The 14,365-nt window shown below is 39.7% G+C and overlaps 1 protein-coding gene across 5 annotated transcripts in view; it reads left to right on the top strand.

Annotated features, from left to right (window-relative positions):
• Positions 1 to 14,365, top strand: part of FER (FER tyrosine kinase) — a 456,972-nt gene that overhangs the window by 207,639 nt on the left and 234,968 nt on the right. For all 5 annotated transcript variants that reach the window (XM_070794110.1, XM_070794112.1, XM_070794113.1 and 2 more), the window contains one exon: positions 10,823 to 10,912. In XM_070794110.1, coding sequence (XP_070650211.1) covers positions 10,823 to 10,912 — 90 coding nt within the window. The remainder of the gene's footprint in view (positions 1 to 10,822; positions 10,913 to 14,365) is intronic.

Genomic DNA, 14,365 nt, shown 5'->3' on the forward strand with positions numbered 1-14,365 from the left:
CCGACTCTGTGTGACCCCATAGACGGCAGCCCACCAGGCTCCCCTGTCCTTGGGATTCTCCAGGCAAGAACACTAGAGTGGGTTGCCGTTTCCTTCTCCAATGTATGGAAGTGAAAAGTGAAAGTGAAGTCACTCAGTCGTGTCCGACTCTTCGCGACCCCATGGACTGCAGCCTACCAGGCTCCTCCGTCCATGGGAGTTTCCAGGCAAGAGTACTAGAGTGGGGTGCCATTGCCTTCTCTGGAAGAAAAACTTGATCTAGCCCCAAATATTTGAAGCTGGTGATGGATTAATTCAAACCAAAGCAGTAGCAGAGGACAAGCCCAGCTTATTAACTACAGCCCCAATTCTAGCATCCTGAAAGGAAAAAAGAGTATGTGTGCCTCTTTCTTGAGGTAAACATATAGAATTCAGATTCTGCTTTTTTTTTTTTTTTTTTTTAGTAGAAACCATCTGTTAAACATTGTATGGCCACTAAAAAGTAAGAAATGTGACCTACAGCTCAGAAAATAAGCAGACTTAGGGATGGCACTGTATTGTTAGTGTCTTTTAGGATAGCTTATGAAAATGCTTAGGGGTCTAAGAAAAGATATACAATGTGTGTGAAAAGATATACAGTGTGTATGGAGCAGTTCAGCAGCAGTGTGGATGCTATAAACATGAAAATTCTAGAATGAAAAATTTATCAGAACTGAGAAATTCATTAGCTGGACTTGTCAGTAGACTAGACACAGGACAATTACAGTGAGCTGTGAAGACAGGTGATAGAGAGCATTTAGAATGAAGCAAAAAGATAAAAATAGACAACTGAGTATTTGAGATCATGGGGTAATATCAAAAGGACTAACATACATGTTTAATAATTAGAATTTAAGAAAGGAGAGAGAGATGGGAGTAGAAACGTATTTGAACAGACATGGTTGTGTTTTCTAACACTTTCAATCCAGAAGTCCAGGATATTTAACAGACCCCAAAAAGAATAGTTAAAAGAAAAATTTACATGTACTTATATCCTAGTTGATTACAACGCAATCAGATAAAAATAAGCATTATGTACAGGGGAATAATGACATGAATTCTTGCTGACTTCATACGAGGAACAATGGAGACCAGAACGCAAAGCGCTGGAACAAAAGAAAAAAAAAGCCTCAACTTTGACTTCTATCTTCAGTGAAAGTATCCTTAAAAAAAATGAAGGCAAGCAGCACTTTACAATCACTGGGATGTTTATAATCAGAAAAACAGAAATAACAAGTGTTGGCGAGGATGTGAAAAATTTAGAAGCCTCATACATTGTTGGTGGGAGTGTAAAATGGGTCAACCAGTTTGGCAGTTCCTCTGAAAGTTAAAATATAGAATTGCCACCAGGCTGTCTCCCTTTATTTTTTCCTATGACCAACCTAAAATCAGGAGTATGTGTTCTGAAAGGCCAAAATGACATTACAATTTTTGTTGACTGAGTAAAATTAACGGAGTAAATTTCTTGAGTTTACTCAAGAAAAATAAGCATATCTGTTTTTAGAATGGCTATAGTAGTGATGATATTACGTGTAAACGTTCTCAACTCAAAAGCATTAAAATATAAGCTCCATTAGCCATTGTAACTTCCACAGATAGAACAATGCATAGGACATGGAAGTGAAAGTCACTCAGTCATGTACGACTCTGCGATCCCATGGACTATACCATCCTTGGAATTCTCTAGGCCAGAATACTGGAGTGGGTAACCTTTCCTTCCTCCAGGGGATCTTCCTAACCCAGGGATTGAACCCAGGTCTCCTGCACTGCAGGCAGATTCACTTCAGTCAGTTCAGTTGTTCAGTTGTGTCTGACTCTTTGCGACCCCATGAATCGCAGCACGCCAGGCCTCCCTGTCCACCACTAACTCCTGGAGTTCACTCAAACTCATGCCATTGAGTGGGTGATGCCATCCACCCATCTCATCCTCTGTCGTCCCCTTCTCCTCCCACCTTCAATCTTTCCCAGCATCAGGGTCTTTTCAAATGAGCCAGTTCTTCACATCACGTGACTTCAGCGACCAATGAATATTCAGGACTGATCTCCTTTAGGATTGACTGGTTGGATCTGCCATATGACCCAGCAATTCCATTCCTATATAAATCCCTAAAAGAGTTGAAAACAGATACTCAAGTATGTTTGTATGAATGTTCATTACAGCACTATTCACAACAGCCAAAAGATGGGAACTGCCCACATGTCCTTGTTAGTATTAGTAAAACCCAAATAATGATGGCTAAAGTTTATAAGCTCTCACTGTGACCTGGGAGACAGATGGGAGGAAAGAAGGGAAACGGGAGACAGAGAGGGTAGAGGAAGAGAGAGAAGGAAGTCGCTGGGAGAGGCACGTGCCGCTTACACAGTTAGTGACAAAGGGATGGTTTTGGCCTGATCAAAGCAGTTTGTTAAATATAATAATGAGCTTGGGAGTTGGTGAGGGTGAGGCTGAAGTTGGTAAAGTGCCTTGATTACTAGACATAGGGACCTCAAATGAAGTAACACTTTCATTCTCTATATAGTCTATACATTATAACATATATGTTTCATAATTTGTTAGTTTAAGCAAAGGGAATAAATGTATGATCTTATTATTATGTCCCTTATTTATTTTAATAGCAGAATTTCAGTTAAGATGTCTTAATAATTTAATTCATAATAGTGTACTTTTTTAAGTTACTGAAATGCACAGTTGCTTACTGAGCAAAATCTATCTGTATGTAAATTGAGTCAGTGAGGTCCTCAAAAGGAAACTGGTTGGTGTGCATCTTGCACTTCTGGGTACTTTATAAAAAAACTACAATGGATATTTGTTCCTACACTTGAGGAAAGCTCCATGGAACACAAATTATGTTTAGATATTGAACAGGAAGGGAGCTGATTACAGCCTAACGCTTGGGATTTGTTTCCCTAGAGGAGAAATCACCTTATTTAAGAGGATACAGAGTCAGGAAAGCAGACAGTATGCTGGGGAGCTTTACAGCCTGGGTTTCGCTGAACCCCATTCTATTATACCATAGATTTCTTCAGCATTGTTATTTTAAGACAAAATCTTAATCATTCAAGCATTCCTTTTGTGCATTTAGTTTCCTATTTCATTATTTCAAAAAGTGAAAATGCTTCACTTAGCAAGGGGGTTGTCTTTCTCTTTTTTTGGGCTTCCCTTGTAGATTGCCTGGAGAAATATCAGTAACCTCAGATACACAGATGACACCACCCTTATGGCAGAAAGTGAAGAGGAACTAAAAACCCTCTTGATGAAAGTGAAAGTGGAGAGTGAAAAAGTTGGCTTAAAGCTCAACAGTCAGAAAACAAAGATCATGGCATCTGGTCCCATCACTTCAAGGGAAATAAATGGGGAAACAGTGGAAACATATCAGACTTTATTTTTTTGGGCTCCAAAATCACTGCAGATGGTGACTGCAGCCATGAAATTAAAAGACTCTTACTCCTTGGAAGGAAAGTTATGACCAACCTAGATAGCATATTCAAAAGCAAAGACATTACTTTGCCAACAAGGTTCGTCTAGTCAAGGCTATGGTTTTTCCAGTGGTCATGTATGGATGTGAGAGTTGGACTGTGAAGAAAGTTGAGTGCCAAAGAATTGATGCTTTTGAACTGTGGTGCTGGAGAAGACTCTTTCGAGTCCCTTGGACTGCAAGGAGATCCAACCAGTCCATTCTAAAGGAGATCAGTCCTGGGTGTTCACTGGAAGGACTGATGCTGAGACTGAAACTCCAGTACTTTGGTCATCTCATGTGAAGAGTTAACTCATTGGAAAAGACCCTGATACTTGGAGGGATTGGGGGCAGGAGGAGAAGGGGACGACAGAGGATGAGATGGCTGGATGGCATCACCGACTCGATGGACGTGAGTTTGAGTGAACTCTGGGAGTTGGTGATGGACAGGGAGGCCTGGCGTGCTGCGATTCATGGGGTCGCAGAGTCGGACATGACTGAGCGACTGAACTGAACTGAACTGAACCGTGGTTCAGCTGGTAAGGAATCCACCTGCAATGCGGGAGACCTAAGTTGGATCCCTGGGTTGGGAAGATCCCCTGGAGAAGGGAAAGACTACCCACTCCAGTATTCTTGGGCCTTCCTGATGGCTCAGCTGATAAAGAATCCGCCTGCAATACGGGAGTCCTGGGTTTGATCCCTGGGTTGGGAAGATCCCTTGGAGAAGGGAAAGACTACCCACTCCAGTAATCTGGTCTGGAGAATTCCATGGACTGTATAGTCCACGAGGTCGCAAAGAGTCGGACATAACTGAGCAAATTTCACTATTGCTGTCTTTACTTTAATAAATATTCTTAATATGCAAGCATCCAAGAAAAACAATATGACGAACAAGTTTCCCAGGCAGTAAATACTTCTAAAATGATTTGTCTTCAGTAAGAACCCAATTGCTAGAATAAATCATTTAGAAACTGTTTTAATGCTTAAATTCTGTACTGTGATGGGAGTAGAAACTGTGTGTCCTTCATTCTCTCCAGCAGATCAACATCTGCAAAAGACTAAGGTATTTGTTTATTTATAAATCCATTCCTTTTATGAAGGACTTATTGATATTTGCAGTGTTTCATTTACATTATGGAGTTATCAACTGTTTAGAATTTTTTTTTGAGAGACAATCTCCTCTAGCATTGTAATTTCCCTGCAGCTATTCCTCACAAAATCACTCCAAATTTCATGGCTGCTTTGCATAAGAAGTCCCAAAGATATTTGGCACACAGCCTGGAGGTTGAGAGTGAATATTGTGAATATTATCTTTTTCTTGAATCTTACCGCCTGCTGATTTGAATAAACATCTGACTGTTCCTGCAGGGATGAATAATCCCTTTCATTGTTCCTTCTAAGAATGTTATTTGATTGAGTTTATTTACAGACGTCTATGAGAAACAATACATGGTTACTGCCTCAATGAATGCGCAGTTATTAACCAAAGAGTGTTCTGGTGTCACCTCTCTCCATAGTTCTTTCCCCCTTCCTGAGGACAAGTTCTGGGGGCACCGTCTGTCAGGTGTGACTGAGTCCCCCAGGGGGAGTAACTCTGATTGCCAGCCTGATCCAGTGCAACTCTTCCGTGAGAGCGTCCTTAGTGATCAGCTCGGTACAGATGACTGGGGAGTCGAGCAATGGTCACAGAATTTTCAAGATGAATATTTTTGTCTAGTCCAGTGTTCTTCTATTTGCTGATATGGAAACCTAAGAGCCAGAGTAGTTAAGTGGTTTGCCCAAATTTCTCTTCTGACATCAAGAATCTTATTCCTTCTTCCTTCAGTTCAGTTCAGTCGCTCATTAGTGTCCAACTCTTTGCAACCCCATAAGTTGCAGCACGCCAGGCCTCCCTGTCCATCACCAACTCCCGGAGTTCACTCAAACTCATGTCCATCGAGTCGGTGATGCCATCCAGCCATCTCATCCTCTGTTGTTCCCTTCTCCTCCTACCCCCAATCGTGCCTCCTTTAAGAGCCTTGCTTTGAGACCTGTTACGTGCTTTTTCGGAGAAGGCAATGGCACCCCACTCCAGTACTCTTGCCTGGAAAATCCCATGGACGGAGGAGCCTGGTAGGCTGCAGTCCATGAGGTTGCTAAGAGTCGGACACGACTGAGAGACTTCCCTTTCACTTTTCACTTTCATGCATTGGAGAAGGAAATGGCAACCCACTCTAGTGTTCTTGCCTGGAGAATCCCAGGGACAGGGGAGCCTGGTAGCTGCCGTCTGTGGGATCACACAGAGTCGGACACGACTGAAGTGACTTAGCAGCAGCAGCACGTGCTTTTTGGTTCAAGTCGTTAGTTTGTAATTTACTTCGGCATCTATATAGACTGTCATTTGGAAGAGGGGTTCATTTTTAGCAAAACCTCAATACTTGCCTTTTATATCTTCGCCTTTGGACAGGAGATGAAGGTAACTTGAGAGCCTATTTTACTATAATTTGAGAATTTCAGTGAAGAGTGATTTGGAAACTGGATAGGTTTGGTTTTACTTGAACTGTAATTAAGATATTATTTCTTTCAGAATATTTTGAAAGAGTTATCATAGATAGGCTTTTAATTATTATGGAAGTCTCTTAGTTATTATATATATATGTATATATATATTGAGAGGGATATTGAGAAGCTCTGCTTTAATTTTAATGGAATGAAAAGCTGTTCTTAAATGAGATGTGAAACTGATACTGCATCTGTTCTTTCTAGATACCTTTATGGAATTTTTATAGGCTACTCATCATAATATTATTTGGTAACATCATATATTACTTCATCACATTGCCTCTCCTTTCCCTCCTTCACTGGCCCACAGCTGTCTCCACTTTGAGGGACTTTTAGCTAGAACTGATCCCTGTTTATCTGGAGAAATCTCTTTACCTTGTTAAATCATCACCAGCCTTAGCAGGCCTCCAGGCAAAATTAGACGCTTTGTCCGTGGTAACTGAAGAGAAGCTTTTTAATTTTAATTGTTAAAGTAGCCATTTAATTCATTGATACAATAATCAGCATAATTTGATGTATTGTTAGGTGGATTATTTAAACTTGATATGTAATGCTACACTGACCAGAAATTCTTTTGGTAAAATAATTTCACGTTAATTTGTGGAAATCTGGGCACCAAGTGAGCTGACACTGGTTAAAATGTTTTATAAACTCTAAGCCACAGGACTGGAAAAGATCAGTTTTCATTCCAATCCCAAAGAAAAGCAATGCCAAAGAATGCTCAAACTACCGCACAATTGCACTTATCTCACACGCTAGTAAAGTAATACTCAGAATTCTCCAAGCCAGGCTTCAGCAATATGTGAACCCTGAACTTGCTGATGTTCAAGCTGGTTTTAGAAAAGGCAGAGGAACCAGAGATCAAATTGCCAACATCCACTGGATCATGGAAAAAGCAAGAGAGTTCCAGAAAAACATCTATTTCTGCTTTATTGACTATGCCAAAGCCTTTGACTATGTGGATCACAATAAACTGTGGAAAATTCTTAAAGAGATGGGAATACCAGACTACCTGATCTGCCTCTTGAGAAACCTATATGCAGGTCAGGAAGCGACAGTTAGAACTGGACATGGAACAACAGACTAGTTCCAAATAGGAAAAGGAGTACGTAAAGGCTGTATATTGTCACCCTGCTTATTTAACTTCTATGCAGAGTACATCATGAGAAACGCTGGGCTGGATGAAGCACAAGCTAGAATCAGGATTGCCGGGAGAAATCTCAATAACCTCAGATATGCAGATGACACCACCCTTATGGCAGAAAGTGAAGAGGAACTAAAGCCTCTTGATGAAAGTGAAAGTGGAGAGTGAAAAAGTTGACTTAAAGCTCAACATTTTGAAAACGAAGATCATGGCATCCAGTCCCATCACTTCATGGGAAATAGATGGGGAAACAGTGGAAACAGTGTCACACTTTATTTTTCTGAGCTCCAAAATCACTGCAAATGGTGACTGCAGCCATGAAATTAAAAGACGCTTACTCCTTGGAAGAAAAGTTATGACCAACCTAGATAGCATATTCAAAAGCAGAGACATTACTTTGCCAACAAAGGTCCTTCTAGTCAAGGCTATGGTTTTTCCTGTGGTCATGTATGGATGTGAGAGTTGGACTGTGAAGAAATTTGAGTGCCGAAGAATTGATGCTTTTGAACTGTGGTGTTGGAGAAGACTCTTGAGAGTCCCTTGGACTGCAAGGAGATCCAACCAGTCCATTCTAAAGGAGATCAGCCCTGGGTGTTCTTTGGAAGGAATGATGCTAAAGCTGAAACTCCAATAATTTGGCCACCTCATGCGAAGAGTTGACTCATTGGAAAAGACCCTGATGCTGGGAGGGGATTGGGGGCAGGAGGAGAAGGGGACGACAGAGGGCGAGATGGCTGGATGGCATCACTGACTCGATGGATGTGAGTCTGAGTGAACTCCGGGAGTTGGTAATGGACAGGGAGGCCTGGCGTGCTGCAATTCATGGGGTCACAAAGAGTCAGACATGACTGAGCGTCTGAACTGAATCGTGTTTGATTATTCCTTATAAAACTTAGTCTATTTATTGCTTCTAATAATACATTTTTTTAAGATCACATTATTTGAAGAGTGTCTTTAAATGAAAGGTTCTTTCACTGATCATATTCCTTTGAATACAGACAATATTATGCTGTGTAACTTAATATAAGGGAAGCAATTTTTTTATTCCACACCTAGACCTATCTACTAGTCTTACCTAGTTGGTAATAGCTTTTTTTTTTTAATTTTATTTTATTTAACTTTACACTAATGTATTGGTTTTGCCATATATCAAAATGAATCTGCCACAGGTATACACGTGTTCCCCATCCTGAACCCTCTGCCCTCCTCCCTCCCCATACCGTCCCTCTGGGTCATCCCAGTGCACCAGCCCCAAGCATCCAGTATCATGCATCGAACCTGGACTGGCGACTCATTTCATATATGATATTATACATATTTCAATGCCATTCTCCCAAATCATCCCACCCTCTCCCTCTCCCATAGAGTCCAAAAGACTGTTCTATACATCAGTGTCTCTTTTGCTGTCTCATATACGGGGTTATTGTTACCATCTTTCTAAATTCCATATATATGCGTTAGTATACTGTATTGGTGCTTTTCTTTCTGGCTTACTTCACTCTGTATAATAGGCTCCAGTTTCATCCACCTCATTAGAACTACCTTATGACCCAGCAATCCCACTGCTGGGCATACACACTGAGGAAACCAGAATTGAAAGAGACACATGTACCCCACTGTTCATCGCAGCACTGTTTATAATAGCCAGGACATGGAAGCAACCTAGATGCCCATCAGCAGATGAATGGATAAGAAAGCTGTGGTACATATACACAATGGAGTGTTACCCAGCCATTAAAAAGAATACATTTGAATCAGTTCTAGTAATAGCTTTTTAAGAAAATGTTTCTCTTTAGCATTAGTAAGAGGCTTGGGGAGAAATTGTTCTCTTTACTTTCGTAGGGTTCGATGCCCAAGATGTAGCTTGAGGAGAGTTATTTTTACCATTACAGTGAATATTGCTGTAAATATATGCAAGTAAAATACATTCTAACACTTAAATCTCTCCATTGAATATTCTAGTTTTCTGCATAACCTCCCTGTAATTTTCGGTTCTGTTCTCATACTACTCCTACATAGGGATTCTACTCTCTTTAATATTTTAAGAGCATTGACTCAATTGATCTCCTAAGATTATTTTAAAGTATTAGTAGGCATATGTTTGTAGAATAATAAAAACTAACAGTACCACAACTCGTAGAATAACAGCAAATAACCTGGCAATAAGCAAGTGGAGAGACAAAGGTTAAATTCCAGGAAACATGATGTTTACCAGGTAGCATGTGACGAAAAATATTTACTATATAAAGAGACATACTATAGGTATTGGAGACACAGTGTCAATTGAAAAACAAAAACACACAACCTAAAGCTTGGGAATTAGGTTTTATCGATGGGCTTGTTGAGGACTTAAGCCCAGGACACAGCCCCTCAGATAGGTCTCGAGAGATTGCACTGAAGAGGTGAGGGAGGAGTCATAACAGACAGGAATTTTTGCAACCAGCCAGGTAGTTGGAACATCAGTACATTACTGCTGATTAAAGTAAGGTGGACGTCTCATGTTAATAAGTGTAGTCCTTTTCTGCGTGTGGGAAGGTGCAGGAGCCTGGCTCACTGAAGTCGTCCCTTTGACGTGCACCTCTGGTATCGAGGGCCAGTGTCCACTTTCTTCTCCATCCTCTCAGGGTGGACAGCTGAGGCAGCCGCAGAGGCTGATGGTGCGATGCCGTGACATCCTGTGTTTACTGACGTGGCAGGAAACAGTGTTTACCTATGAGAGGAAACGGAAGATGCTGTTTGTGGCCTGCTCTGGTTATTTTTCCACAACGAGTCGAGTCGAGTATCACTGCTGTTGGGAGACATGGAAGTACAGAGCTTGGCTGTGATGCCTTGTTCTTTGTCTGCTGCCAGCAGTGGAACTGGAGTCGCTATGGGACCATTAGTCAGTGCTTTTACTACGCTCACACGCGCTTTGCTGTCGTTCTCACCTCCAGGCTCTCAGCGTTGCTTTCCTTCCTGCTCTTCTTTCCTAACCTCTCTTACCTCTCCCATCACCTGTGTCTGTAGAACGGATCTAAGGATTTGAAATTTTAAGGAAGAGTTTCCTTCCGTTGTGGTATGTGACCTGCAGAAATGCATCCCGTAGCAAATAGTAGCCTGGACGCGCTCCCTTAGTGGCAGAGCTGCGGCCCCTGCCTGCTTGGTTTGCCTTGTCCTTTCCGTTGCCATCGTTCTCATCATCACGTCAGTCTCTGGGAAACCTCCACGCTGCTCAAGTGAAATTCGCTGTTTAGAAATACATTCCGTACAATTCTCCTCCTGCCCCTTCTACTCCCGTTTTTTCCTTGAAAATCCCTCACAACCGTCAGAAATTTTCTGTTAGACTGATTCCTTCTAGTTGTGTCTCCCCTGCCCCGCCTTGTGCTAATGCTTATGTTTCTGTGGGTTTTCTTTGCATTTCTTGTTTTCTCTTATCTCATGAATTTCTATTTCTTATTTTTTCCCAAATCATGATATTTATTGAGCAAACAGGCAAATAAAATGCTGCAGAGTTCATGTGCATTTGATTACTTATCACTTGGAATGTTAGGAAACTTGCATTTTATTTACTTGCAAGACAGAGTGAATGGACTTAAGCTGCGGATAAATGCCTGATTGCCTAGCGTAGCTGTGTATGTACCCGACAGTTTACTACTGCTAACAGCTTCTTTCTGCATCTCTCCAGGAAAGGAAGGAGAGGCTGTCCAGATTTGAGTCTATTCGTCACTCAATTGCTGGAATCATTAGATCTCCAAAATCTGCACTGGGCTCTTCAGTAAGTACGATGAACTCTATACATTACTGAAAATAGTCATTGTCTAGCTTTCTTCTGATGTATCAGTGAATGTCATGTAAATTTGTATTTATCAATGGAAAGGTAAGTAGACAATTTAACTTTATGTGTGCATGTGAATCTGTGTGTATATTAATGATATGTGTATAGTAAGACCCATGTAACAGTGAAATAAGGAAGAAAGAAATAAATTTGATTTGTAGACTTTCTGTACTGCGTATAAGTACTTACAGTATTTTATGTACTTTGTAACATTGAGGAAAACTATAAATATAATTATTTTACAGTGAAACATTTTTATAATAGGGATTATTATATATGTATTTTAAAAATGTATCATTTTATATGTGTTCATATTTTTAAGAATGTTTTAATTGGAAAATTAAAGTCCATTTGAAATTTGTGCGTGGCACATGGTAATGTATAGAATATTCACTACTTCTAGTAATAGCAGCTATAGCCAAGCAAGATAAAAAAAATATTCCATTTATATATAAAAGTATAAAGTATTTTTTTGCTTCATTACCTATAATACTAAGTCATCAAGCTTTTTATTCTAGCCATGCCTCACTCTCAGTATAGAGCTTTATAGTATTTTATTGAATGATGGTTGAAACAATATTCAGTACAAACTAATTACATGCTTTCCCCCCCATCTTGCCAAGTTTCTACAACATAATATCTTAATATTATTTCTTGTTCTTTAAAAGTTTAGCTAAAACAATGTGACCTACTCATATATTTAAAAAAAAAGTGCTTCCTAACCTTAGATTAGTTCACTGTTCATTTTGGATATATTTGCTATAGTTCCTTTTCAATATGTGGCTTTCCTGGTGCCTCAGTGGTGAAGAATCCATCTGCCAAGCAGGAGACACAGGTTTGATCCCTGGGTTGGGAAGATCCCCTGGAGGAGGAAATGACAACCCACTCCAGTATTTCTGCCTGGGAAATCCCATGGACAGAGGAGCCTGGTGGGCTGAATTCCACGGGGCCGCAAAGAGTTGGACATGATCTAACGATTGAGCATGCACGCTTTTTAATATGTTAGACATATTCCCATATTTATTCCACTCAAGCAACAATCTTTTATACACAACTGTGGCAAGGCATCAGGTATTTTAATTAAAAAAAAGGAAGAAAAATATATTTTGCATAAAAGATTTTCAACTTATCTTTTAACCTTTGATGCTGCCATTGTCACTTGCAGCGTTCAGAAGTATCCACAGGAGAAAACTAATGCAGACCGTCTCATGTGGCATTAAGTAGCAAATGAAAATTAAAATTGTGTGCAGGAGCCACATGACAGAGTACTTCTCTTTCAGGCCTTATCTCCTGCTCTTATTTTCATAAATTTACAACTCTACAGATAAATAGTAGTTTATAAGACTTGGTTTATTATGATTTGACAGTCAAAGTAAGGCATAGGAGACTTGATTAAGAATTCATGAGAAGTTTCAGAGACTCTATGAGGAGAGTTTTTTTGATAATTTTTATTAGAAGAAAAGGGCTTCCCTGGTGGCTCAGATGATAAAGAATCTGCTTGTAATGCAGGAGACCTCGATTCTATCCGTGGGTTGGGAAGATCCTCTGGAAGAGGGCATGGCAACCCACTCCAGGATTCTTGCCTGGAGAACCCCATGGATAAAGGAGCCTGGTGGGCTACAGTCCATGGGGTCACAGAGAGTCGGGCATGACTGAGCGACTAAGCACAGCACATTAGAAGAAAAAGAAACAGTTCTTACAAGGAAATATTTAAAGTATTTTTTAAACAGAGGATGAAAGAGGTTTTTCTTTTCCTTTAAGACACATTGATTTACATCTAGAAACAAAGGAGAAATCCTGTTTGTTCATTAAGATGAAGTTGTATGGGGTTAGCACTCCAAAAGTACGTCAGATATACTGTACACAATCTTCATAATTAGTTGATATAAATCATAGCTTTTTAAATGCCTTAAGATATTTACATGTTTTGTCTCCACTTAAAAGTGGTATTTACCTTATTCTTAAGTAAAATTACTAAATTGGCAGTGATTGATATAGGTTAAATTTGGTGTTTACTGACTGCTTTTATCTGAAATGAAGTGCCTTTCCCACAAAGCATGTACCTCATTCATATATACATTTAAATAACCTTATCAACATCCTTGAAGCTATGAAATGCCCGTTTCATTTAAGAAAATTTCCCTTTGTAATCAAGAATTCTAGTGAATCTGTACGTTGTCTTGCATTTGATCACGTTTTTATCTTCATGATTAAGGCAGTCATTATATCCATCACTTAAGAGCCCTTTGACATTCCCTGGTTTATTCAGAAATCTTATGAACTAAGAAGACTGAGATAGTCTGCACTTTATGACACTGGTACACTGTGAGTAAAGGTCCAGAACTACTTCTGTAAGGTGTTAAATATCCTGTTTACTTGAAGAAGATTTTCCCCTCAACTACACAGGTAACTGAGGTCTTGAGTCTTACTGTCTTACTGTGAATGTGAAGGTTTCAGGTAGTATGATAGTCTAAGATAAACTTTAGAGGCTATTTAATTATAATTACAATTTTTTTTCTGACATAGTTTAGTATTTTTGAGTATTCTAGTCTGGTAAAGGTAGTGTAAAAGAAGGAAAATTTTTAATTACTCTAAACGAGTTTTTCTTTAAAACTTTTTAAGAACCCTGCCAAAATGGCAAACTTAAGCCAATTAATTTATTTTTTTGTGATATACGTCACACAATGCGAAACGCACCATTTCAGCATATACACGCAGTGGTTTTAGCATATTCATTGTTGTGGAACCATCACCATCATATACATACAGAGCCTTTCAGTCTCCCTAATTAGAAACTCCTGTTAGCAATTGGTCTTAATTTCCCCCCTTTTCAATTTTCTGGTAATCACTCATCTATTCCTGATCCTATGGATTTGCCTTTTCTGGACATTTCCCATAAATGGAGTCACAGGCTATGTGGCCTTCTCCTGCCTGGTTTCTTTCACTTCGTGTAATGTCTTCTTGATTCATCCATGGTGTAGCATTTATTGGAACTTCATTGCTCTCTATGAGAGAATAGTGTTTCCTTGTGTGGGTTTATCTGACATTGTTTACCTATCCATCAGCTGACATTTAGGTTCTACTTTTGGGCTATTATGAATAAAGCTGCAGGGAACATTCAAATACAAGTTTTTATGTGAATGTATGTTTTCAGTTCTTTCAGTTATATACCAGGGAATTGCTGGGTCATGTGGTAATTCTGTGTTTAATTTCTGAGGAACTACCAAACTGTTTTCCACAGTGTTTGCAGCATTTTGCATTTGCACCAGCAAAGCATATTATTTGAGTGTTCCAGTTCTCTACAATCTCAACACTTTTTATTTTTCCATTTTTTTAAAATTATGGGCATCCCAGTGGGTATGAAATGATATCTTATTGTAGTTTTATTTGCAT

The sequence above is a fragment of the Bos indicus genome, chromosome 7 (assembly GCF_029378745.1).
Source record: "Bos indicus isolate NIAB-ARS_2022 breed Sahiwal x Tharparkar chromosome 7, NIAB-ARS_B.indTharparkar_mat_pri_1.0, whole genome shotgun sequence".
In the NCBI taxonomy this organism is placed as follows: domain Eukaryota; kingdom Metazoa; phylum Chordata; class Mammalia; order Artiodactyla; family Bovidae; genus Bos; species Bos indicus.